The sequence below is a fragment of the Homalodisca vitripennis genome, chromosome 5 (genome assembly GCF_021130785.1).
Source record: "Homalodisca vitripennis isolate AUS2020 chromosome 5, UT_GWSS_2.1, whole genome shotgun sequence".
Taxonomy (NCBI): Eukaryota; Metazoa; Arthropoda; class Insecta; order Hemiptera; family Cicadellidae; genus Homalodisca; species Homalodisca vitripennis.
The window spans coordinates 58,397,031-58,423,033 of NC_060211.1; the positions used below are offsets into that span (position 1 = coordinate 58,397,031).

At 33.0% G+C, this 26,003-nt stretch overlaps 1 protein-coding gene across 2 annotated transcripts; it reads left to right on the forward strand.

The window, feature by feature from the left end:
- The first annotated feature begins 8,645 nt into the window (after window positions 1-8,645).
- Window positions 8,646-14,799, forward strand: LOC124363839. 2 transcript variants are annotated; one of them, XM_046819105.1, is made up of 5 exons: window positions 8,646-8,767; window positions 11,174-11,329; window positions 11,979-12,146; window positions 13,255-13,443; window positions 14,513-14,799. In XM_046819105.1, exons 1-5 carry the CDS (start codon window positions 8,693-8,695, stop codon window positions 14,735-14,737), a joined length of 813 nt encoding a protein of 270 aa, XP_046675061.1. In that variant the 5' UTR covers window positions 8,646-8,692; the 3' UTR covers window positions 14,738-14,799. The 2 variants fall into 2 exon arrangements, with proteins under 2 accessions (XP_046675061.1, XP_046675062.1); XM_046819106.1 differs by lacking the exon at window positions 11,979-12,146.
- The last annotated feature ends 11,204 nt before the right edge of the window (window positions 14,800-26,003 follow it).

Sequence of the window (26,003 nt, forward strand, 5' to 3'; positions counted from 1 at the left end):
AACAGTTCACAAAACATTAATAGCCATGTGAAACAAAATCGATAACACCAAGAGTTAAGCCACAGGTGATAAATTAGTGACAATTTGCTTGCCACTATCACTGCCGGACAGTTTACAAATTTAGAACACAAAAAAAAACTTGGGGCACGGCCCTCAAAACATTAATAGCCATGTGAAACAAAATCGATGACATCACCAAGAGTTAAGCCACAGGTGATAAATCAGTGACAATTTGCTTGCCTCTATCACTGCCGGAATCCCATCATAGATGGTCATCTCTTGTAGATACATTTAGTAATGAACATAAACTTAAAATGAGATTTCATCAAGAAACATTATTAATTTTAAAGACTGCATACTTTATATAAAACGATAATAATTACATTTTAATTTTGCACTCATGTCAGATGAAATTAATTTAGTTTTTATAAAGAAATTTACAACCATTTAAAGCGTCATATGTATAATGTTACATATGCTAAATGTTACAAAAAATATACAGAATTTGTAGACTACAGCACAGTATTTGTCAGAGGCTGTTCAGGAATTATATAGATAGTCGGGACTAAATCATATTTTTCAGAGATTCAGACGGATATCTGCGCTCCTCCATGTAAACACTTCATGAGGAGATAAGGATGGCATAAGCGAGCACAACCACTCTAAAGATACGCTTGCAGAAGCCGGGAGTGCCAAACATGTCACAGTTGTTTGTTGATCCTGGATTGTTTATATATTATTTAGCATTAACTGCTTCATCTTAATATCTGTTTGAGTAGGGAACCATAAACGAAACGGTGCAATGTTTATCAGTTTCTCTATGAGTATTGAATTTTATCCTTTACACCATAACTTTAAAGAAAGCCGTATTCTCACTTCTTACAAAGCTTTTAGAGAATATTTTGACTTATCACTCATTTGTATACCCGTCCTGGTACAGGCCCCAGAGCTAGTTTTCAGTTTGTTTGAAAAGCCCTTGCATCCTGAAATATCTACTGCTGAGATCAAGGTCCTGATGAACATCGAGCTTGTGGAATCCTTTGTTTCCGCTTTCAGGAAGTGCAATGTCACCAACATCTCTCAGGCAATAATGGCGTCGATATATCTTTTATAGGTGTCCGCTTGTGTTTAGTTAATGTGATGATTTCCAAAGTAGGATTGATACAGCCAACGCCACAAGTTAATATTCCATTACCTCAAACTTCTTTTAATTTAATGTTGTTAAATTAATTACAGCGTACTCAACAGTTTATATGGTATTCAGTACAAAGGAAACTCAAGACCAACAAAATGTTTTTATGTGAGAAGGATCAAAGTATTGTGTTAACCATAATCAATTAAAATCATGTATCTATCCGTTTGGGTTTCAGTAACTTGTAATTTATAATTTGCGATTTAACATTTCATCACTCAAAGGTTATCCTTTGTGGGGCACGTAGTGAATGGAGTTGAATATTAGTTATCTCTGAATTTTCTTTAGAAACTTGTTTTAGTTGAGTTGAGAACACGAAACCTTGTCGCTTAAAGCACACATCAGACAAATTACTCTGGAGCCAAAGACTGCCACAAGACCAGAAGCATTCAACTGATCTTCCGCATGGTCGGTCCCACAAAGGTTGTAATTATATTAGAAGTTTGCTTATTTACTTGTTTGTAAAACTTACACAAGTAAGATCTATCCTTTGATCTCCCTGTATCCTTCCAAGTGACTGACTGGCAGGGGATCATATCCTTCTCATTGCTGCGGTTAAAACAAGCTTTTAGAATAGTCAGGTTGGAAAATACAGAAATTAGCAAAATAAACTTTTTATAGATACTTATGGTTTCCTAACATACTCAATGTATTAGTTTCATAAGACACATCATTTACTTAACATAAATTAATATAAGTATTTTTTTAATGACTGATTATGCTATTTTCTTTCTGCTAATGCTTACAATTTGTTGAAGCAAAAGAAAATTTGAAAAATATCCGATAAAATAGTAAAAACTACCTTCCGGAAACTAATTTCCTTGTCCATGGAGAGGAAATTTAGAAAGAAAAAAATTAACACTGTTTAATAAATGCGTACAAAAGAAGCAAAATTGTATTGTAATTTTTATTTACTAACATAATTATAAGTATTTCCGGCACATACCGCTTTAAAAATTACTAAAACAATAAATAATTGTTGAAATATTTCACCCTTTGAAAGCCATCTTGAATCGACATGTATTAAACTGAAATTGTCAAAATGCATATTTCCTTGCAGAAGTGAGTTGATGTGGAGGAACATTATCAAATCAACAACCTATATGATCAATATTAAATTCACGACTTACAATTTCTCACAAAAAATACCAAAATGCATAAACATCAATTTAGAGGGATGAATGTTGCGTTTAAAATTATATGAGGAACATGTACTTACATTGCATGATACCACTGAATAGAATTTAATCCAAGTCCTCATAACCAAATGTGGGGATAAAGGAAGAAATAAAAAAATAGTAAATTGAATAGAGTGATAAAATAGAACACAGAAATTAAACACAGAAATAAAACACTGTTCAAGATTCGATGGTTAGAACTAGGAACTAACATTTGTGGGAGGTAGCGCATTGCTAGCTAATGTTGATGACTTTTATAGCTTTCAATAGTTGACGTCTATTTTTGAATTTTATTTGATTTGAATATATGGACCGAAACGACGCGGAAAGTATACCGAATTACAGGGGAGGGAGGTTGTACATTACTACATAAAAGTTAGCTTTCCAGGGCGTTAGAATAACATAATCCTAATATGTTACCCAATCCTGAACAGTCCTTTCTAACATGATAAATTTTTCCAATCAATTATCCACATAAAAATACATCTCTTTTAACTGTATTATGTCTCTTGGCTCCAAGGAAGATGATAACCACGAAACGATCTTGACTACAATGAGGCGGCCACAAAATGTTTCTCATGCGAAATTCGAGGACCACAAAATTTTGACCACAAACCCGCCTTAAATAACTAATAAACTTTAAGCCAAGACAATTAATAGAATAAATATTTCTTCATCAGAGAGTTTAAGCACGTACAAATATAATTTTAATCATTAGAAATAAAACTTTTATTTAACTGGATTATATAGGTAATCATTAATGTCAAATTTAATTTAATATTCAAAAAAACAGTAGCAGTCGTGGGACTGCCGATAGAAGTGAAAACGGAACTATTAAGTTGAGAGTAATTAACAATACGTTATAGTAGCAGTACATCTGTAATTGTAAATGTGACGCGTTTTTTAATTTTCCAATTTTAAAATCCACGAAAAAATATTATCAAATAACTAGAAATCTATTTTACCACGCTAGTAAGATAAATCTTATACCATAATAATACTCATTTCATGATGAAGAGGTTAAATATTAAAAACATAATTAAAATGAATAACGCTAAATTTTAAATACAAATATTCGTACAAATATTTAAAATGTTTAAAAATATATTCGTTGTTTTCATTATTCATTTATAAGTGAGTAAACACCGAGTGAACAACAGTGAGTTGAACACCGTTGTAAATAATACAGTTATTGCTACGGATAAAGTATATAATTGCAATAACAATTAAACCCACAATATTTTTAAAACTAATAAATTAGTTAAATTAACTTGGTTCTTTCGTAAAGGTATTTTTATTGCACAATAAACTAATTTATTGAGTTAATACGGTATCAGTGAGCCAATGCGCCAACTACAGTTCCGGCAGAAACGTTCTCATCACTTCATACGCTACTACAGGCTAAACTAAACTTCCAATAAAAAATGATAAATTACAAAAAAGATATTCATCTATTTTCACACAACTTTCTCGCTGACAAATTTTGTCTGACCAAAAAATAAAAAAAAATCCTCGCTTACTACTTTTTTCTTGTCATTGTAAACGCTATGTAAAATGTAAACAATAATCAAAATTATTTCGAAATTTTTTTAATATTTAAAAATGTAACCAATAGATTGCCAATATTAAGAGCTTTAATTTGACGCATCTTACAGAATTGTACGACATTGGCTTCACTTTTAAATCGCGAGAGGAAGCCGTAAAGGTCACTGATTTTCGCAGTCTGTTTTTCATACTCCGCCGGGACAGTTTTAACACAGCGAGACTGACTTTTTCATGCAGGTTAGTAGTCCGCGGCCAAGTCTACGGTTAAAAAACACAGCGAGACTGACTTTTTCATGCAGGTTAGTATCATTAGCATGTCGGTGACGCGAACCGAGGATTTTACCCTCTACCAAAACGCTCAACGCGCCTAAAGAAGTTTTCACTTCAAAAAGGTATCGTTTTAATAAAAAGTTTTATAAAAAAATTAGGAATTGCGGTCAGAGCTCTCGTGAAGTTTGAGGCTGGCCAATATTTCTACTGGTGTTCACCAAAGTTATACCGGATGTGGGTGTCTAACTCAGCCTGAACCTGTTGTTTTATCGTACTAAGCTACTATCGTATTGCAATATACTGTATTATAATCATCCTAAAAAGTAGACTGAAATAACTTTCTTTTATCATCCAAGCTATCCTTCATCGTATATATTGTATTGTTAAACTTTTTATTTAAATTTCTGGCTCTAAAATGAATGTTGTAATTGTTCTGTAATAGGAATGTTTATACCTATCCCGATAATGAAATGGGGTCTATTTTAACTTTTCGCTATTCAGATTTACACTTGACTTGTCTTACTCTTACATTTGTCACAATCATTTCCCTCTTTAGCTAGAGTAAACAAAGGAATTTCATGAAAACTCCATAAATTACTTGTGAGGGTAAAATAGGCTTTGTTTCTAAACAATTTAATGTTGAACTTGTGAGCCTGTATAATAGTGTGAAATACCATTGTAAATACTACTACTACTACATAGGCCTACCATGAATGTAATAATATCTTTACTTAATTCCAGCAAAGGAACCCAGTAGTGATTATTAAATTATTAACTTAAAATAAAGGAAAACATTTTCTAAGTTACAGTTTTAATGATATTTTATTCATTCAGTGTTGAATTTTAAATGTCAGTGTCAAGTGTCAGAAACCAAACTTGTATTTCTCATTCAACCAGCAATCTGACTTGAGGTGGTTCTGACGTAAAGCAATTTCTTTTTGATTTCAATAAATCCTGCGATGAAGTATGCTACTTTTTTGTGTGTAAATATTTACCGTCTCAGAAACGTACATAGAGTTATTATACTCAATGGAACTGAGTGCAAGCCAGAATTGAAGTTCGAGATCCGATTTAGTTTCTGAAATAAAAACAAATAAATTTACTAATTTTTCAAGGTCTAGAGATCAAAAGAACCCCATCTATATATTTTTAAATGTACACTATTACAACGTTAAAAGTGCCAATTTCGGAAAACAATAAAATTAAGAGCTTTGACATTGTTTGACTTATTAATGGTTCTATATATGCAGAGGTGGATTTGAAGATTTTCCGCCCCTGGGCTATCCACAATTTAAACCCTCCCCCCCAACCATGTAGACGTACCTTGGTACCGCGGTGGGTCGACGCTACCTACGTTGGCGGCAGCGAAGCAGCCACGCTAAGCTTGTAATAACACTCAAATAAAATAGGTTGAACTGTCAAGATTGAAGATACGCTTCTTAAAGTTGCAGTTATTGTTTTTACCATAACATATGAGATGTTACAACATTTATCGACTGGCAAATTACTAAGACATCATAAAAAGAAAGTAGAAAAGTTTCTGTTGGATTAAGAACAATCAAATTAAAGAATATATATTTAGGAATTGCAATACAATAACTTGACTCTGATTTTAATAATACTTAGATTTTTTTCGCCCCCTGAATTCTGCCGCCCTGGGATTCAGCCCATATGTAAATCCAACCCTGTGTGTATGGTATTAATGGTTCTAGGTATATTTTACTTTGTTGGATTATGTGGATTGAATGCAATTTTATGACTTAGCACTTAGTTCACATTTGTACTACCACAAACACCAAAATTATTTACTATATTGTTGATCTGTTTTTCATATTTTGTGTGCCTGTTAATCGAGTCAAAGTAATAACTCTCTTATGGTGACCATGCTAAGTGTTTTTCGCTTTAGAGAAGCCCACAACAAAATAGTTTGATCGTGATTCTTGCGCTCTACACCCAGTGCTCAACACTGTTGCCAGTTTTAAGTATGACAAATTACTGGTCCGTCCCAACATCACAGAACAGTTGATAGCAGCGATATGGCAACACTGCCTCAAATACTTATCAAGAGTTAAAGAATGAAGTGTATATTATTTTTTAAATCTAACTCCATTATCTGTACTTTAAACTTTGTATTGTGTAATTCTGTACATGGTTTATTTTTACTGAAAAGCGTAATTCCTTGTTCTAATTTCATTAATGCTATTTAAGTGTGTGTACAATATAGAAAAGGGTTCAATCTTGTAAAACGCACTTGAATCACGATAACAAAAAAAAAAAAAAAACATGCTTTGGAGTGCATTATAAAATGTAATGTATAATAAAAATACTCACACGTTTTGAATTTTGATCACAACCAAATTGCCGAGAGCACCACAAACACCTATTTTACTTTTGTTAGAAAACATTTGATTTTGTTAAAAATAGAACATCTAATTTTCTTAAAAATATTTACTAAAAAGAACCATAGTTTTCTTGTTATAAATGAATAAAAAAGTTACTTCCTGAAGTTGTTACTCATGCACATACTATAAAAATTTCAAAATTTTATATTCATCTCTTTTTATATGGGATTAATTACAAAATTATCTTTAGTTCCATAGTGAGAATAAACGTCTAATTCTGCCTCCAGAAAGATGTCTTAAAGAACTGTCTTAAATAGCATAAATATTTTTTAAATCGCAATCACATGGACCATCTTAACGAGAATACAGAGCAGGTGTTGTAAGAAATTAAAATAACCACGTTACAAATTAGTATGTGGTGCCGAGTGTGAGTGAGTTGCTTTATCATTCTATTGATTTCCAGTGAAATTATTGTACCGTTAAGTAATTAAAATTAAACGTAAGGTGCAATTGAATTATACAGTGTTTTACGCAAAGGTCCGATGTTTATTTGACAGGCCTCCCTTGATGTTATCTGGGCAGAACATCAGTGAAGTAAGCCGTAGTAATGAAACGATTACGCTTTGTGGGTCCTTCCAGACGGAAACCGGAGTATGACACGCGAAGTGAGGCTTGTTTGGTTTGAATTGTTCTCTGAAGATTTATTCGGGTGGTTTCACCTATAAGGTCAGTTAGCTTGTATCTCTTTGATTGCTGAGTACAAGATTTTATATATATACTAGCGGGCCCGGCGCGCTTTGCTGCGCATTTCAATAATTTTTTGCAAAAGTTGCCCGCGGCTTCGCACGCAATTTCCCGTTGAAAACAGTACACTATATTCACTTATTCTTTTTCTATCACATTCTAAACATTGCTGAGATAATTGATAGTCGTTCCATCGTGAGCCTCTTGGGCGTATTATGAAGGTATGTACCATATTCCTGCCTCTATCTAGCTGTTACCCACGGCTTCGCACGCAAATCTTAAGAACCGAAGTCCTTATATTACTTAGTAAATTTTTTTTTACTATAATAAATTTTAGATTAAATTAGTTATATCTCCGATGCCACGATTGAGCTTGCTTTGTTGTCTCGATCGAGAGAATATGTACACACGGAGTTTTGAGAACCATACTTCTGTCAAAAAAAAACAACTAAGGTTGATTTTATAACATTCTTTATATTTGTAGCCAACGTAAGATAGTAATTATGATATCTGCATTACTCTTCTGATCAAGCATGAGCATGGTTTATATTAAATAAATATTGCAGTTAAAGGTGAATTTTTACGTCAAATTTGAATTGTATTATCTGGATAGTAAAGTCTATGTTTAACAGTGATTGCAAAAAAACAGTTTAAACAAAATTTGTCGTTTCTCTTAAGCTTACTCTATGCTTTAAAACTATAAGTGTAATATATGTTTACAAAGAACAGCTGATTAAAAATTTGAAAAGACGTTAACATATGTTTGCTGCAATGCATTTCTTATGGGTATTTCTGTAACCAGTGGGGCGGAATCCTGAATCGGGAAAGGGATGGGCATAGCTTATAAACCTTCTCCGTGGAAAAATACATATACGTACAAATTTTCATCATGATCGGTCCAATAGTTCACGATTCCATAAAGGACAAACATACAAACATTCATTTTTATATATATAGATATATATATATATATATATATATATATATATATATTGTAACAATAACACTTTGTGTAACATTGTAGGTTAAATAACTTTCCTTTCTGTGGTATACTATGCCAATACTACCATTAGTTATACATATGTAGCACTTTTGTTCTCTATGAACAATGAATTTTCAGTGTAGGCTTCTTCACAGTAATAAATGCACATGTAGTGTAATGTTAACATATAATTAATAATATTTACACTCTCTCCATTTAAGGTATTAAGAGGATTATTCAAAAGACAAGTGTTTGAGTAATAATTACAATTAAATCTTATAGTTTAATCCACATATTCCAAATGCTATTTTGAAAACGGGTTGGAAATGTAATCAATGAGCAACTGAATATCATATCACATGTTTGTCATATTTTTGGTATCATTGTTATAACTGACATTTCTCGAGAAACAAAGATTGGAAAGAACAATATTATCAAGATGCCTTACTATTACGTTCTTCCTATAGTTGAAGATGAGCCAAAAGAAGTGGTCTACTCCGACTTCCGATATGAAGTAAGTTGGTCAATTAACAGATTCTTATGTATTTGTAAGTTAAGTAACAGTGATTAGTAACAATTAATTTCAGTTTCCAGAATGTATTCAACTGTAATGATAACGACCCACTATAGTTTTTGCCACTTGTTAGAAAATTATAACATCTAGACAGGACGACTATAACTAGTAATTGTTAGGATGCATTAGTCCTCAAAACACAATCTCCTCTCTTTTCTATCTTTTGTAAATGAATGACCATACTCGGATTGTAGAGAACTGTACGTACCTCTTTATAATATATAGTTTTGATGTGATACTGATCGACTAAGATCTTATACTAATCGCTTTAATATTATGACGATATTTTGGTATTGTACTGAGGCCACTATTATACAGCTCGCCTAATATTTTACTATTAGTAACAAATTTAAAGTTAAGCTTTGCGAACGTTAACATGATCTGAGCTTGAATTTAGATACTACCTGAAGGAATGATTTTTTTCAATTGTTCGATCAAATTGAAAGATCTGGCACGTGATCGGAGGTTGGGAAAGTACCGATCGCAAATGTCTCAAGCAATCAGTGCGACTTCGGTGGTGCATTCCTGCACCTCTCACAAAAGAAGAAAAACTTCCTTCTTTAAATTTAATTTAGATACTAACTGGAGGGACGAATTTTTTCGCCAGAAGTGTGGGGCAGGCTCCACCCAAGCCCACACTGATGGCCAGGTACATTTCCGTTCGGTACTATTCCGATCTCAGATCACATTGAACGATCTGGCACGTGATCTGAGGTCGGTAAAGTACCGCGGAATGTACCTGGCAATCAGTGCGAGTTTAGCTGGCGTCTACCCGCACTTCTGACGAAAGAAGACAAACTTCCCTGGAGATAGTACCTAAATTCAAGCTCAGATCACGTTACCTCTCGTAAAGGTTAGCTCTAACTCCTTCTATCTATAATACGCAAGCATATATTTACCTACTTATATCGTGTAATAACAAGTAATATATAGGGAAGGAGTGTAATAGTGGCCACCATATATTACCAAAGTTCCATTATGATTAATAAAATCGTATTTTCTCGGTTACTTTTGAGGTTCATTGCCTTATTGGAATATTTAAGAAGTGTTGTGCCTTCTTCTTTATAATCTACAAATATTCTTCGGGATAAGGATATGGACAGTGGATCGTTATGGAGAGCTGGACGTGCGTTTAAGTTTGGTGCAATATTTATTTCTGACCATTTCAGCTTTTTCAATAATCTCCACATAAAGAGGAAAGTGTGCTCAAGTTTCCAGTCCGTAGATGTGATGACACTTTCTTTGCTGACCACGTTATTCAGTGAAACGTCACAATATTGTAAAAACACACATACACAAATTCAGAGGGGTGTATACAAATAAAAAAAAATAATTAGCATTGAGAGATTATAATAATAATTTATTATAAAACTTGTATGCTGTGTACTAAAACTTAGCCTGGGAATGGACCTTTTCAACCGACACTCTTATTTAGAAAATATAGTCTTAAGAGCCCTAGTCTTGAATACTATTTAGAATAGCAAAGTATCCCGAACAATTTTTATTGTAAAAATACTTCCCTTTACCTTGAACACCATGAATCTTGGCTCCACGGATGCTGATGACTATAACGTCTGATAAGCACGAAGAGACGGCTGCAAAATGTTGACCATGAATCTAGCCAAACAGCCCCAGGCCAATTAGCTGTAAACCGAGACAATGATTAATGACTCTAAACCAATTTCATCGGAAAGTTTCAAGCGCGTGCAATTTTAATAGTGGTTTGAATAAAAAAAATAAACTGAATTACTTTTATTGTTAACTGTATTGTTGATTAAGAATAAAATCATACAATACACAAGAACTTCTAAGTATAATAACTATTTCTGTATGGAAACTTACTAATGGAATTTGGCTTGTTGGCTGAGTTAGGCGGATATCGCCACACTTGTACAGGAAGTGGATATTTAACTACGCATTATCATTGCATACAAAATCTGAGGTGTTCACTTATGATTGTTTTATCGTAATATTCTATCCGTATAATTTATTATAAGACGATGACAGAGACACACTCATTTAATTTTTTATACACGAGCAGCCTATACGACACTGATGATGGACGCACTGTAGAGAAGGATGGCCTTTGAGTAATGAATGTTTGGATGGTAAAATATGTTAAATGGTTAACAAACAGTAAAAGTGGTCGGCTGCAGAGAGAACAAGCTGTTAAAGTTGACTCCCTCACATTTGTAATGTTGAGGGCTGGGTGCTGCACGTGGGCATGTAATTTCCAATGACATTGACACGTTGATACATTAGTGCTGCTGCTAATGCTGTACTCAGATCTTTGTCCTCAGTGATATTTTACAGAAATTCTGTTATTTAAACACTCCTGTTTCACAGAAGCCGGTAGCCTACAACTTGTTGTTGCCCTCCATTCATAGTAGTCGGGACGACAACGTGTTGCTGACAGAGGGCGACACGCAGGAAGCCGTGACAGCCCTCCTGAACTCCTGCAGGGACTCCGCATCTTGGCCGTCCTCTACATTCCTCCATGGGGTAGGATTCTTAGATGTAGCCTAATGGTTAATAATGCGTATAAAACCAAAGATAAAATTTTAGACTGACCATGCAAAAACAGGTTAGTTACAATAGTTAGGAAATGTAATTGTGCAATTTTTAGAGTAATTACAGATTTGAAAATGAGATATAATTTATTAAAAGCGTTCTTTCTAGGCTCGGTAGTGTATTACATTAAAATATGTGCATATGAAACGACTGTTAAAGCGTAGAAAAATGACAGATGTTTATATTAATGGCCGTGTAAATAAGTTATATTTAATAATATTAAGACTCGCATAAATAAGTATTTAGAACATCTTTTTACTACTTTAATTTAATCTTCATTCAGTCATACATATTAGACCTAATTTATTTTAATCATAAGGAAGTTTTCCACTATCCTAGAAGGTATAGCGTTTATTAATATTATTAATAACGTAGCGTATTAACATTAATATGAAATGATAAATAAAGATAAATGTGTTTTATTAATTTTTGAAAATAAGCTCTCCTGTCCGAAATCAAGATATGTTAATGATTGAATACGTTATATAAAATGTAATTCAATTAAAAATTGTTTGTTTGGATAAAGAAAACGTATCTTGTATCAAGTGGAAAGTAAAGCAGATTTTGTTTTCCTATGTAGAATGAAGGTCAAGAAGATCTTGCTGTTAAGTCAGAAATTAATAACCAAAGTTACCAATGTAAGAAGAGTGAGACATGTGACGTGAGACAAAGCAATGTTGGAGATGCTGCAAAGTCCGTCAAGTTGCCAGCGTACACCAAGGACAGATCTCCTTTCTGGTCATATGATGTGGGTATGACTAAGAGCAAATAACATATAGTACACAAATGTTTGAGTACCATTCTATCATACTATTCTATTCATTGATATTATAAGGTTGTATCTGATATTATATCATATACCCAAATCATTTGGGATGCTTCCCAGACAAGCTAGCAACTCAGAACTTAGAACATCTAAACTTGATTTAAAACCACAGAAAATGAAAATATTGTCAATTTTGTATCCTAACCTTATTAGAAGACGATATATAATAATAGACCCTGATGTGCATGTGTTTCATCAAAACCCGACCTTACATAATTATGTAAACGTTGTATTTTACAATGTCTGCATTTAATATTCAAACCACTACTATGATCCAAATGTTACCACTATAATGGTTTCCGTTAACATCTCATTTGGACATCCCAAACTTCCGGACCTGAGTAGTCAGGCGGGGTTAGACGCATAGATATGTAGGTTACTCCCTCAATTCTTGGACAGGTACCATTTCAACATTGGAACAAATGATAGATAAAAAGTATTTCAATGTGTTGATTGATTTTCACTGTTTCACTGACAAAATTTTAACTTATTGTGATGAAACTTGGAACTGGAGGTGCTTGCTCAATAATCCTGCAATAAATTAGTTGTTTGTATTACGATACCAAAATATACTTGGTGTCATTGGATTAGTTGATAAGTTTTCTACAAATGTTTATATTAGTGATTGTCTTCTACAATGAGTAGGTCTTCTTATTAAGATATTTCAAATAGCCACAACTTTAAAAATTTAATTGGCGATTTATAGGAATATTTTTATTATCATATAAATATAAGAGTTTTCTGCTATATTTGTGAGCCTATAAGAAAATATATAGACCATTTTATTTTTTGCTTCGTTTCTGCCAAGGAACAATGTCCAAGTTTGTGTAGAGAGTTCTCTTATACCCTGTATAAATATATATGTGTATGTATATATTTACCAATATATGTAGCTTAAATGAACTGTATTATGTGAATAGGTTATTTCATGATCAACATCTTTATTAAAATGCTTAGGTTAAGAAATTATTTTATATGACAAAAATTATTTTAAATATAATATTTAAACAATTTTCAAACCTGGTTGCAGGCTTCGGACCCCCATATATTAGACGCAGCCAGGTCTCTGTTCTTCGAACGGAAGAGACAACAAGCCGTGTACGAGGCGTTCCCTTCCTGGTACAACCCCACGGGAGCTCCGAGGGTCCCTACTGACTACGAGCTCTTCGTCGCTTGGGCAAGCCTCTCCAGATCGGACAAAATGTCTTACATATCTGAGGTACTCTTTTGTGGATGGATGGAAAATAAGCTTAAGGACAGTTTGTAGTTAAATGACCTTGAGTTTTTTCCCATAAGAACAATGTGAAATCTCATGCTGTTGTACCTCCTTATTTTTATCCTATCGTTATGAGAAACGTCTCAGTTTGTTACATGTTATAGTTAGTACAGATCTAAACACTCCTAATTTTTGTCGTTGTTAGTGTAGACATTTTGAATATTTACACAAATAAGTACAACAAAGTTCAAATTTTTTAATGAATAAACCATAAAAATATAGTAATAAACTTTTATATGCGGATTTGTAATAATATAACAACTAAATATAAGACTATTGCAATAAACTCCGGTATACAAGTAGTACTTTCCATCATGTTAGATTCCGTTTCCACACTAACAACTTCAAACTATGAAATAAACAAACAATATTTGTAATGAAATATAAGCGAAACCGAAGACCTTAACAAAAAAAATATATTCGACTTGGTTATATTAAACAACGTAATTTCTCATTAAAATTGAAATTATGCATGTTGAATTTAATCTTGAATTTGTAGGTAACAGATTGTAATTAACTTTGAACCATTACAGTTATTGTTATTGTTACAACTATGAAATATTTTAAAGCCGAAGAAGTCTCTGTTAATTAAAAGAACTAAGTTAACTAAAGGAAGAAATTGGGTCTGCACTGCTTACGATTACATCTTCTATTTTCCAGTGGCAAATACTTATATATATGCATGTAAATGTAAATTGTAATGTATTATATATATACAAATATATATATATATATATATATATATATCAAATAATAAATTTTTAAGTTGGAATTATACTTCTAGCAAAAAAAAATAAATAAAAAATATCTTAGTTTGAATTATCTTCTTTAAAACGTGTTTAAAGAAGATAATTTGTAAAACACATGTAATGTGTAAAACACATTGTAATTAATGTTTCTTCAAAACATTAATTACAATGTGTTTTCTAACTTCTTTATAGAACATTAAAATTCAACTAGTTTTATCTCCTCCAAATTCCTTAGAGTTTAAACCGTCAAGAAATGATTTCAGGTAAGCGGTAGCCATGGAGTGAACCAGCTGCCTCACAACTCTCTGGAGAGTCAGAGAGCAGTCAGCGCCCTCTACACCTCCAGTTCTGACGCTTCCTCTTGGCCCTCCTTGCAGTACTCTCGTAGTATGGCCCAACCTCCTCCTCCTCCTCTTCCTCCTCAGACTCATCATCTTCCTCCTCGCATCAATCCGCAGCTCCTCAATCCTTATATTCATCCAATTTGAAATGTAGCGTTTACTATAGGATAGACAAATACTACACGAAATATAATGTGTTAAAATCAAAAGTGTTATTTTATATATATATATATATATATATATATATATATATATATATATATATATATATATATATATATATATATATATACAGTATGCAGAAAATAAATGCGCAGAGGCTTCTTTAAATAATAAAAGAAAAAGACTTCACATCCTCATATCACATAATATTTTTACTGTTATTGTCGTTATCAAAAAGGATACAAAAAGTGTATATAATCTCAGAATTAAAAGTAAACATATAAATTTTTAGAATCAGCTGGAATGTTCTGTTATGATTTATAATGTAATTTTATAAACTCCTTGGTATATTATACGAAAAAAGGTTTTATATTAAAAATAAAATTTTGATTAATCATATAAAAAGGCGTTCTAACATCTTAAAATTAATTAAATATTAACAATTTTGTAGTTTTGTAGTTGTACGTTCATAAAAAAATAAATAAAATTAATTAATTAAATTATAGATAATACATTGTTTTAGATTTGCTAGATTCATTTAGACTATTTTAACAGATCATTTCTTATTTAATCCAAAAGGTAATTTTGACTTAGTGACTAATTGATATGCTTGTTCTAAATGTTCTAATTGAATTTTGGAAGAATCTTCTGGTACTTTACAAATCCCTTTTAATGTGTAACAGTTATTAAAAATTTCGTTATTTTTCGATTTACCAATGCGTGTTGTGAAACTAATTTGTCGTCTTTTCTGTTGGATGAAGACCGATGGTTATTCATCCTAATATGTAAGGGATTTGTCGTTAAACCAATATAGTCCTTGGGACAAAATTTGCAAGACAACTGATAGATTACATTTTTCGATTTACAGTTACCTAAAATAGCATAAAATTTGTTTTTAAATGAAACAAATATATTGCTAATGATACTTGCGTTGCACTTACCCATTATATATATATATATATATATATATATATATATATATATATATATATATATATATATAGCAATATTATATTTCCAATATTTAATATTGTATCTAGTATTTCAAATCAACTGTTTTGTTACATTATTATAAGTAGTGGAATAATTAGACACGAAATTCTGTTCGTCTTTTTGCCTCTCTGTGAAAAATGTGACGTTTATAGATTTAAGTAGCTTTGCATCTGCTTTGTTCTCTTTCTTTGTAAACTGAAGGATTTGTCAAAAATGAAAAATGAAGTTGTAATCACAAAGGCAAGTGACATCCTTTGTAGAGAGGGAAATATTTAGTGGACAGAACTCTTACATAACGTAGCGGGAGAGAAGCGACTTTCTTTCAGTGTTTTCTTTGAGAGTACTTGGAATAATCAGTTATAGAATATTGTATCTTAAAAAAGATAAAGTCATACATGCGTTTGCTCCAAAAAGAGACCCAAAACATTTCTTATGCCCCTTGGTTCTTAAAGAAATGAGATAGAGTTAACAATATTAATTTCGTAATATTTTTCGAAAAAATTGAATTTCTTTGACAATTTACTTTGTATATGGTCAAGAACAAACATGTTACTCTGTACACTTACGCAGTATCGTATAGTAAATTCTATCACATGGTATTAATACTAAAATTTAATGATGTAAGCTCGAGCTTAATTCATTTACCCAAGTTTAAAATGCAATGGCATCATTGAAGATAAAAAAAAGGTTATTCAACAAGTAGAACGTAAAGTAAAATGATATTGCTCTTACTGGGAATTGACGAAAAATCACAATTAAAGAAGGGTCCAAACTGTTAGTTAATCTAAAACATTCCAAAAATATTCAAATGTTTATGAACACGAGAACTCTTGTATCAGATAAAACAACGGTTCAATTTAAAACTCAAAAAAAACAGTTTTAACGGATAGGATTTCTGCTTTACAGTCGATCAACAAATAACGTAACGCTATTCTCCCTGTTACATGAGCTACATCACTTCACAAAATAAAAGCTCTCCTGTATGTCAGAGAGTGTGTAACAGATGCCTTACGCGTGCTATCAGATTACTCAATGCATGTTACATAAGGCTTTTCGCACACTGAATTTAAGAAATCGTATAAAAGGAATGGATAATGTCTTCAGCGGATTGTCTTCCCAGGACCTAAGTGCTTGTCTCCGTGAGGTGTGAAAAGTTTGACTTGTTGGTCTTTACCGATTGATGCTGGTTTTACTTTTCTCCAAACGTAAGTTACAAGAGGAAGTATAGTGATAGTAAATAGTATATATTTTGATCTCAGCAGAAATCTTCCTCCCCTTTGCACATGCGTTTGTGTGCAAGTATCAATCATACCAAAGTGAACGCTCTCGATTTTGATTAAATTTGGTATGTGAGTGTAGTTAGTGGTATTTTAAGATTCACTTAGTAACCTGTACTTAATGATTTTGAAAAACTTTATTTAGTAGTTAAAAAAGCCATGAATTGAAATCATCAGAAAATACGACATTCTAGCGAAATATATATTTTTATCTATGTTATGATGACATGAATAGGTTTAAAAAGTACAAACATTTAAACACGACATATATGTTATCTGTGCTTTAAATGTTTGAAAATTGTATATTGTGGCTTTCAAATAAAAAAGTTACCTTGATAGCTAGCAATAAAATATCCATCGATTAGTATTTTCCCTTTTAAGTAGTGTAAAAGTCAAACAATCTTTTAAATTGTGTATAGATGGACAGTAGAAGAAACTATAACCCTGAAATTATAAAAATCCTCGACCTTAAAGTTGTATTTCAAATAATATTTGTTTATCGTCAAGTATAAAAAAGAGAAGGTGACTTGGGAATTGTGTGTGTGTGTGTGTGTGTGTGTGTGTGTGTGTGTGTGTGTGTGTGTGTGTGTGTTTGTATGTTACCTTGCAAAATAACATGCAAGGCGCAGTAACATGTACTGTGTAACTTTCTCTCTGAGATTGTAAGTTATGGAAAGTATTGGGCAGTAAAACTAGTTTAAACCATTGCAGGAACAAGGAACATATTCTGCGATTCTATACCGACCGGAAACATGGTGGATTTTTCTTGAAACAAATAAACAAGTGTATTGTATAGCTTAACAAGAAAACCATCTAATCTTCACTTAATTAAATTTATTTAATGTGATGTGAGTAGTAAAGAATTTAAAAATATTAAAAATAAAGAGAAGTTGTTCTCTTCTGGGGGTAATGTAATAATTGCACCAAACTGAAATGACATTGACAAACGAGGCGTCAAGTCTGCAGCCATCCGTCATTAATATATCACCCTCTAGATCAGCCTCTTGCCAAACTGCGAATTGACGCTGGTCGCGAAACGTGCCTTTTTGTAATTTAGATCTATTAACAGTACGCTCTCTTGTATTTGGTTTACCAGTGTATTGGTGTGGCTTGGGTTCTAATAATTCGCAACCAAACGCTTTAACGCTTTTTTCTTTTTCCAGTAATTTCGATACATTTTAAATTTTCAAACGACAAAACAAAACAGAATTTAAGATTTGTTGTATGAAAAACTAGTAAAGGATATTTTAAAACTAAAAATCGTTTTTATGCGTGTGATGGCGATACGTATCTTTGAGATGAGACACCATATATGATTATACGACCAAATGAGCGACTGTTGGCTAGTCTGAGGATGTAGAAACCATTTCTGTTACATTATTAGGCACCAATATCGACTTTGAAAAACGCAATATAATTTTTTCCAATTATAGCATAAGTTCAGAACTAAGTTGCCTTGTGTTATGGATGTATATAAAACATCGCTGAGTACACAGTAAACGGAAAGGAATAGTTTTAGAGATTTTCGCTTTAAAAATCACATTATAAATGAAATATAATTAAAGAAAAGTACATGAATTTAATTTAATTCCTTCAGCCGATTTTCATAATAAATGTAAAAATATATCTTTCATTTTCAAAATGTAAAAATCATATAATTATTCAGAGGTTTTCCTCTGCCAATAATTACAGAATTATAAAAAGATTAAAAATTTTTATTCATATAATTCCATTTCACATCTTTGTTTCTAGTATTCCTTTCTTCTAAATTTTCTTAAAGGCCGGATAAAATAACTGTACCATATTCTATTCATATTTTAACAAGCGTCAATACATAATTTGAACACTGCGTTTAGAAGTATTTGAAATCTTCTGAGTAGTTATTTTGTTTTTTGGAGTGGTAAATTATGTTTCCTAAAATGATACTTATTGAATTAAATTCATGTTTACAATTCACGAGTATAACAACAATGCAATTTGAAATAATTCAAACGGAATAAATAATTCTACCCAGTGGTGAAAAATTCATTTTCCGTAATCCAAGAGATCTTTGTGTAGATGGCGTTTACAGTCTTGGCAAAGGGAAAAGAAATCATCTACTCATTTTAAAGGAAAACCCCCAGAGCAAGCTCACTTTGTCACTCCTTCCCACTTAATTGTCTGCGCTGACAACACAAAGAACGTCACTTGCTTTGAAATTCTGAAATGATCTCTCACACTCTGGCACATCATTTGTACTTTAAACAAAAAAGGAGCTAACACAATATAAAACTTTCTTTGCTACAACGCTCACAGAAGTAATCCAGAAGAGGTGCTGGTAACACGTGATGTGCGTGTTCTAACTTGTCTCGCTCGTTATTCATCCTTTACACGAGTCCTTGTCAGCCACAGGTTACGGGAGGGTTACTCAGATCCTGCATGTGTTATTCAGCCTTTTATCCAGCAAACCAGAAAAGGAAAACACATCAGACTGAATTATAGTGATATAAACAAATATTCAGCGAAACTTGAATATTACTCAGGCCGTGTCAACCTAATCAAGACTATTTGCTTATATCTTACAATGTGACGTTTGAAAACAATAAAAGCTGTTAGAGCAGCCTGCACCAAAATAGTTCAATACCATTTGAGGCGTTGTTCCCATAGTGTTTTTGATCGGATACTGGCTATTGCATAATAGACTTTTATATAGCATAGTAATGCTTATAATTTATCAGAGCATCGTATCTGTAAACAATTTCGACAATAACGACTCGATGTCTCTAATCATCTGCTACGTCATTAGGTAGGCCTAAACTGTGTTTTAACTCTCTAAAAGTGAGTATCTCGATTATTCTGCTGAATTAAATGTTATCTGCACATACAAATGTGAATGCACCGGGCCAGTTTTGCACAACCGCTATCGCAAAAGTGTATTTAGCGAACGTCATTCTAGTTTTGAAAGCTGACTGAACGAAGCTGTCTGGTCCAATAATTGACATGTCAACGCCACAAAGTGGCGGGGATCACTCCATTTCGCGCTCTCACCTTGATACCAACTGAACTCATGTAAAAGTTTTACTAAGACATTTTTGTGCGGAAAGTGTCGCAGAATGTTGGCATATATTATTAGAATTATGTGAAGCATGTAAATTTGTTTAAATTACGTCACAGTAAAGCTATGTTTTGCACTGTTTTTTCCGTGTATAAAACTTTATTTCCGTGGTATTCTTTCACCCTTGGTATACTTACCTTTCCTGTGAGGTCTACAATAATAATTGTTTTAAAATGAATGGACCCCACCTACTAGAGGTTATCACTACTAATTTTGACCAGGTGATAACAGAGTTACAAGATTTTAGAAGACGCGTCTTGTAGCCTCTAGCCATTTAAAGTATCCTAAAGTTTTGAAGCTGTCAGAGGCTGGCTAGTTCAGACGCTTCAAACCGAACGTTAGTCAGAAAATTTAAGCTAATGATCTAAGAGACCGTAAGCTTGTAAAATATTATTTGTACTATTTGTAGAGATTGATTTTTATTGTTGGAATGTTGGCATGGAACGCCAAGTAACTACACACTACTGATTATACAGGGTGGTTATAAATTATTGTACACATTTTAAGATTGAATAAATAAATAACCAATCAACTTAAAAACATGGGAATTGTTTTATTAAATTGTAAATTTAAAACAGTTTTATATACTGACTGAAAATTAATAGTTGTACACATTACAATAATTATAAAAAGTAGTTATAAAAAGAAAGTAAAAATGTCACTTAAACTGTGGGTGTAAGGTATGCTTCTTCTTAATGACTTGTGTTGTGACATAGTCAGCTGGTCAACAATGGATCTTTCCACACCAGCTGTTATTACAGTTGACTAAAACAAACACTAAACTAACCTCAGTATCAAAATGGCTAGTGTGCAAGAAAAAGCAAGGTGTGTTCTTTGGTTTCATGAAAGCAGATCTATAATAACTGTTCAAAGAAGGTTTCGTTTAGAGTATGGCCGCAATCCACCGAGTAACAATTCTATAAAACGCTGGTATAGGCAGTTTGAACAGACGGGAAGTGTCCAACATAGAAAAGGTGCTGGTACACCTCCAGTTTCTGAAGCTATTGTTGATTAAATAAGAGAATTGTTTACGAGGAGATCTGCAACTTTGGCAACTTGAACTTTTTGCAATACCGCAAATTGAGCATAGACAAACTGGCAGCAAGATGGTGCCCTTCCACACTGGGGTAAGATAGTACGTGACTACCTAAATGACACGTTTCCTGGTCGTTGGATTGGACGGGATGGTCCAATTCCTTGGCCTCCACGTTCCCCAGACATTTCACCCTTAGACTTTTTTTGTGGGGCTATGTAAAGGACAGAGTCTTCGCCAAAAAAGTTCAAGATATTGAGGAACTGAAGAATAGAGTTCAAGAGGGTATTGGAATTATAACTCCAGCAATGCTCAGAAACACATGGTGTGAGGTTGAATTTAGACTACAAACTTTGCGTGCAAACCTCTGAGAGCACGTGGAATTAATTTAGTTTCCTTGTAAAAGTATGAGTAACAGTAATCTTTTTGTCCTCCATTGGTAATAAAACTGTTTTAAATTTGCTATTTAATAAAACAATTTCCATGTTTTTAAGTTGATTGGTTATTTATTTATTCAATCTTAAAATGTGTACAATAATATATAACCACCCTGTATTATTGGTCAGTTGGTTTTTATAAACTTGACATTTTTTTTTAAACCTATATGAGCTCAAAATCTATGAATCTTTGAGGTCAAATGATTAATGAAGTTGGAGAATTGTGGAGACCTGCAACATTTAGAAGCGAGTACCTCCCTCAGATAAGGTGTTTCAGTGTCTTTTTTTAGGTTTCCTAGAGGTTCATGAAGTCACATGATACCAGATTCTGTGACTAACGTGATCTTTCAGCGCAAATGGATTGCGATGGCTAGATAATTCCAGAGGTAGGTTCTTCAAGAGCTTCAGAGTTTTTAAAAGCCTTCGTTTTTTTTTGTATATCAAGGCCTCATAATAGCTCAGTGGTCACAGGTCTCACATGTCTTACAGTTGAAGTTAGATTGTTTTCAGTAGACACTATAGACTCAAATTGACCATTATTAAATATAGGGTTTTATTCTATTAGGTTGGATTTATTTTAAGATTAATACATAGACTTTACACTGAATAATTAACCTTTGAGATGCTATAAATCAGCAGGCAAAAAGTAAATATATTGGACCTTACCTTGTTTCTTTGCTTATGGTTGATTTTTGGGTATCCCCGATTGGCTGAGGGTTCTTACCATAGTTATACTATATAGTCCATTGTTTATATTACAGGACTACTATCAAAATATCAGCTGTCAAAATAAGTTTATATTGTTATTCATTATTAATTAAGTTTTGTTTTTTTGTTCAAGATGTCAATGAAACTTACGAACTGATATACAGCAGGACATTTTGCAAGATTGAGTTTTTCAGAACGATAACTTTCATTTGCGTAGTGTAAAACTATTTGACATTCTTACTTCGACAGTGATAAGCAGTTGAAGTGTTCTATAGTGTTTTAAGATCATCATAGTTAAAATTTCGTCCTGATTAACTGGTTTGGATGGCTATAATATGTAATTGTTATTAATAATCCTTGGTTACTATATATGATATCGTAGTTAATTTTGTTTGTGTCCTAAACTGTTAAATAACCTTTTGTACTCTGATAATTTAACTACTAACACTAACTTGCTGTGGCTGGTCTGACATTTCGTCGGGTCTGGCCGACAACGTGCTCGCAATGATCACGAATGATGAAATACAAAAAGCAGTGGAATCAATCTTGCCCCTAACTAATGACATGGAAATGGAAACCCAAACAAATGGTAAACGTAAATTTGAACAATTACATTCTGAAATAGAAATATCAAACAGTAGTGACATAACTTCACATAACACAGAATACCTCCCACCTAATCCCAAAAAACAAAATCAACTAAGGCTATATAAACAGGAAAATAAAGAGCCTTTTGAAGTAATTGTCCAGGACAAGAACAAAAGTAAATTAAATCCTTTCCAAGTAGGGAAGATAATAAAAACCCACCACAAAGACATTGACTACATAAAAAAATCTGGGCGTAACATTTCAGTTTTTTGAAAAACATTTCAATCCGCTAATAACTTAATACAATCACAACAGCTCACTGAATTTAATGTATTTATCCCTTCCATTAGGGTATATACCCATGGTGTAGTTAACATTGAACCGGATATCAGTGAAACTGAGAACCTTACTGAATCTGAATGTATTACTACAATTCTTGAAGTTATGCGCATAAAACGACGCGTCAATCAAGAGTTTCAGACTACTCACTTTGTCAAGATCACCTTTGATTCTGATATCCTGCCAGAGTATATTACACTTAACTACGTTAGAGTAAAAGTAGAACCTTACATAATTCCTGTCAAGCAATGCTACCAGTGTTTTGCCTATGGTCATGTAGCTAATTCCTCTTGTCGCAATAACAGACTCTGTAGAGACTGTGGTGAACAATACCACTCCACAAGCTGTGAACTTCCGCGCAAGTGTGTCCATTGTTTTGGCACACACAGTAGTAATTCAAAGGTATGCCCTGAATACACAAGACAAAAACATATCAAGGAAAGAATGAGCCTAATGAAAGAGGACTATTTTACAGCTAGCCTCCTTTACCCTATAACATATAAGAGAATTAAGGGCACACTAAGAAGACCCCAAACATTTGCTGAAGGAGCTAGATCTTTCGACTCGACCAATCTCACAGAGTACCCAGATTTACCTGAAACCACACTACGTAGTAACCTGACTTCCATATCTAATAGATTTTCTCCACTTAGCTCAGTCACTGAACCGTCTTCCATAACTAGCGCACAAACTTCCTCAACTTACAGAAAACCCAGTTCACAAAGTTACACCAAACATATTAAAACAGTTCAACCTACCCAAACTGGTACAAGGCCTAATCGATCGACTATACACCAGTCAGAAACTAGGACAATTAACCCAGAGCCTAAAAATAACCCACCAGTAGTACCACAAGCTGACAGGGAACATTATAAAACACTCTTAAATGCTAAAGTAAATGAAATAAGAAACAAACTTAAAAATATCAATGTCACATCCAAAAAACAAACGGATGACTTTCTTGCAACATTCATATGCGCTGATTCTAACAGTAAAAACATTAGCATCCAAAAAAGGGTAATATGATTTCCGATACAAACAGTAATAATATAATACCTAATAAAAAACAAAATGTCACCTAAGCTAAATATTTTTCAGTGGAATTGTAGATATTTAAGGCCCAAATGGTCAGAGATAACTCATTATTTTAGTAAAAATAATATAAGTATAGGTATAATCCAAGAAACATGGCTTCATGATAATATCAAACTAACAGATAATAACTATGATAATATTAAGGTGGATAGATATGATGGCTATGGTGGAGTGGCCATCATAATACACAAAACATTATCCTTTGAATATATAGCAGATTTTAACAATAATTATATGCAATAAATGGCTATTAAAATTAAAAGTTGCAATAAATCAATTTATATACATAACATTTACTGCACAGATGGTAAAGTTAACTCCAATTTCTGGAACAGCAAACTATTTTGTAATGATGAGGGATATGCATTAATATGTGGTAATATGAATGCACACCATAATAATTCATATACAACTACTCCAAATATATATCGCAGACAATCTGTGATTGATTTAACATTTTCCACACCAAACCTTTATGCGCACCTTTTAAACTGGAATATTTCAAATGATCCAATGGGCAGTGACCACTACCCAATTCTTATGCAGTTCGAATTCCTTGATACAACTCACATGATAAATATTAATCCAGGTCTTAATATGAAAAAATCAAATTGGGAGATTTATACCAAAACTGTTGAACATAATTTAGAAAAATTAGTTAACATACCTATAGAAATGCAATATGATTTCTTAGTAAAAATAATACGTCAATCAACAGAAACAGCCATCCCAAAAACCAAACTTCAGTCAGGCAGGGCTAGTTCCAGCCAAAACCCTGGTGGACGGAACAATGTTCTAAAGCAATAGCTCATAGACGTTTAGCTTTTAAAGCTTTTAAATTAAATATAGCCCCTACTAACTATCACATATATCAACAAGCGGCATATAGAGCCAAAGAAGTTATTAATTCTGCAAAAAAAAGAAGGTTGGGAGAACTTATGTCAAAAAATAGGGGGCAAGGCCTCAACATCTTATGCATGGAACATTATTAAAAAGCTAAGAAACCCTTATAACACTGAAAATAAATCTAATATGTCGATAACTATGACCTGTGTCGTAAATCTCTTCAAAAAGGAGGGGTTTGTATATTTAGCAAACCTTCTATAAAATCTGAGGTCATAGATGTCTCACGTTACTGTCTAGAGGGTAAGTGTGAACTTGCTGCAGCAAGGTTTCAGTTTGGTAACAATCAAACCCTCCTTATTGTCGCTGCTTATAAACCACAGCCATTTTCTTCCTCAATGCAGGAGCACGACATTTTTTATGCACGTCTATCAGATTGTCTTGCAAAAGTGATGAGTTCAGAGGGTAAAACAATTGTTGTAGGTGATTTTAATGTCGATTTATCTGTTTCTGATATTAAAGCTGACAACTTATTGTACATGATGACCTCTCATGGGTTGGGAAATAAAATCACATCATACACTAGAGAATTTAAAAACTCAAAGTCTTTGATAGACCATGTCTACACTGATCTTCCTGATGCCACTTGTAATGCCTCTGTTTTAATCACGGCATTGTGTGATCACCATGCTCAGGTGGTAATTGTTAAGTTATCACTTCCTGGGAACGCTAACCACCCCAGGTTTTTACTTAGGCGATCATTTTCAGAGGATAACATCCGTATTTTCAGGTATTTACTCATGAGAGAAACTTGGTCCATGGTCTATGAGGCAGATAAAATGGA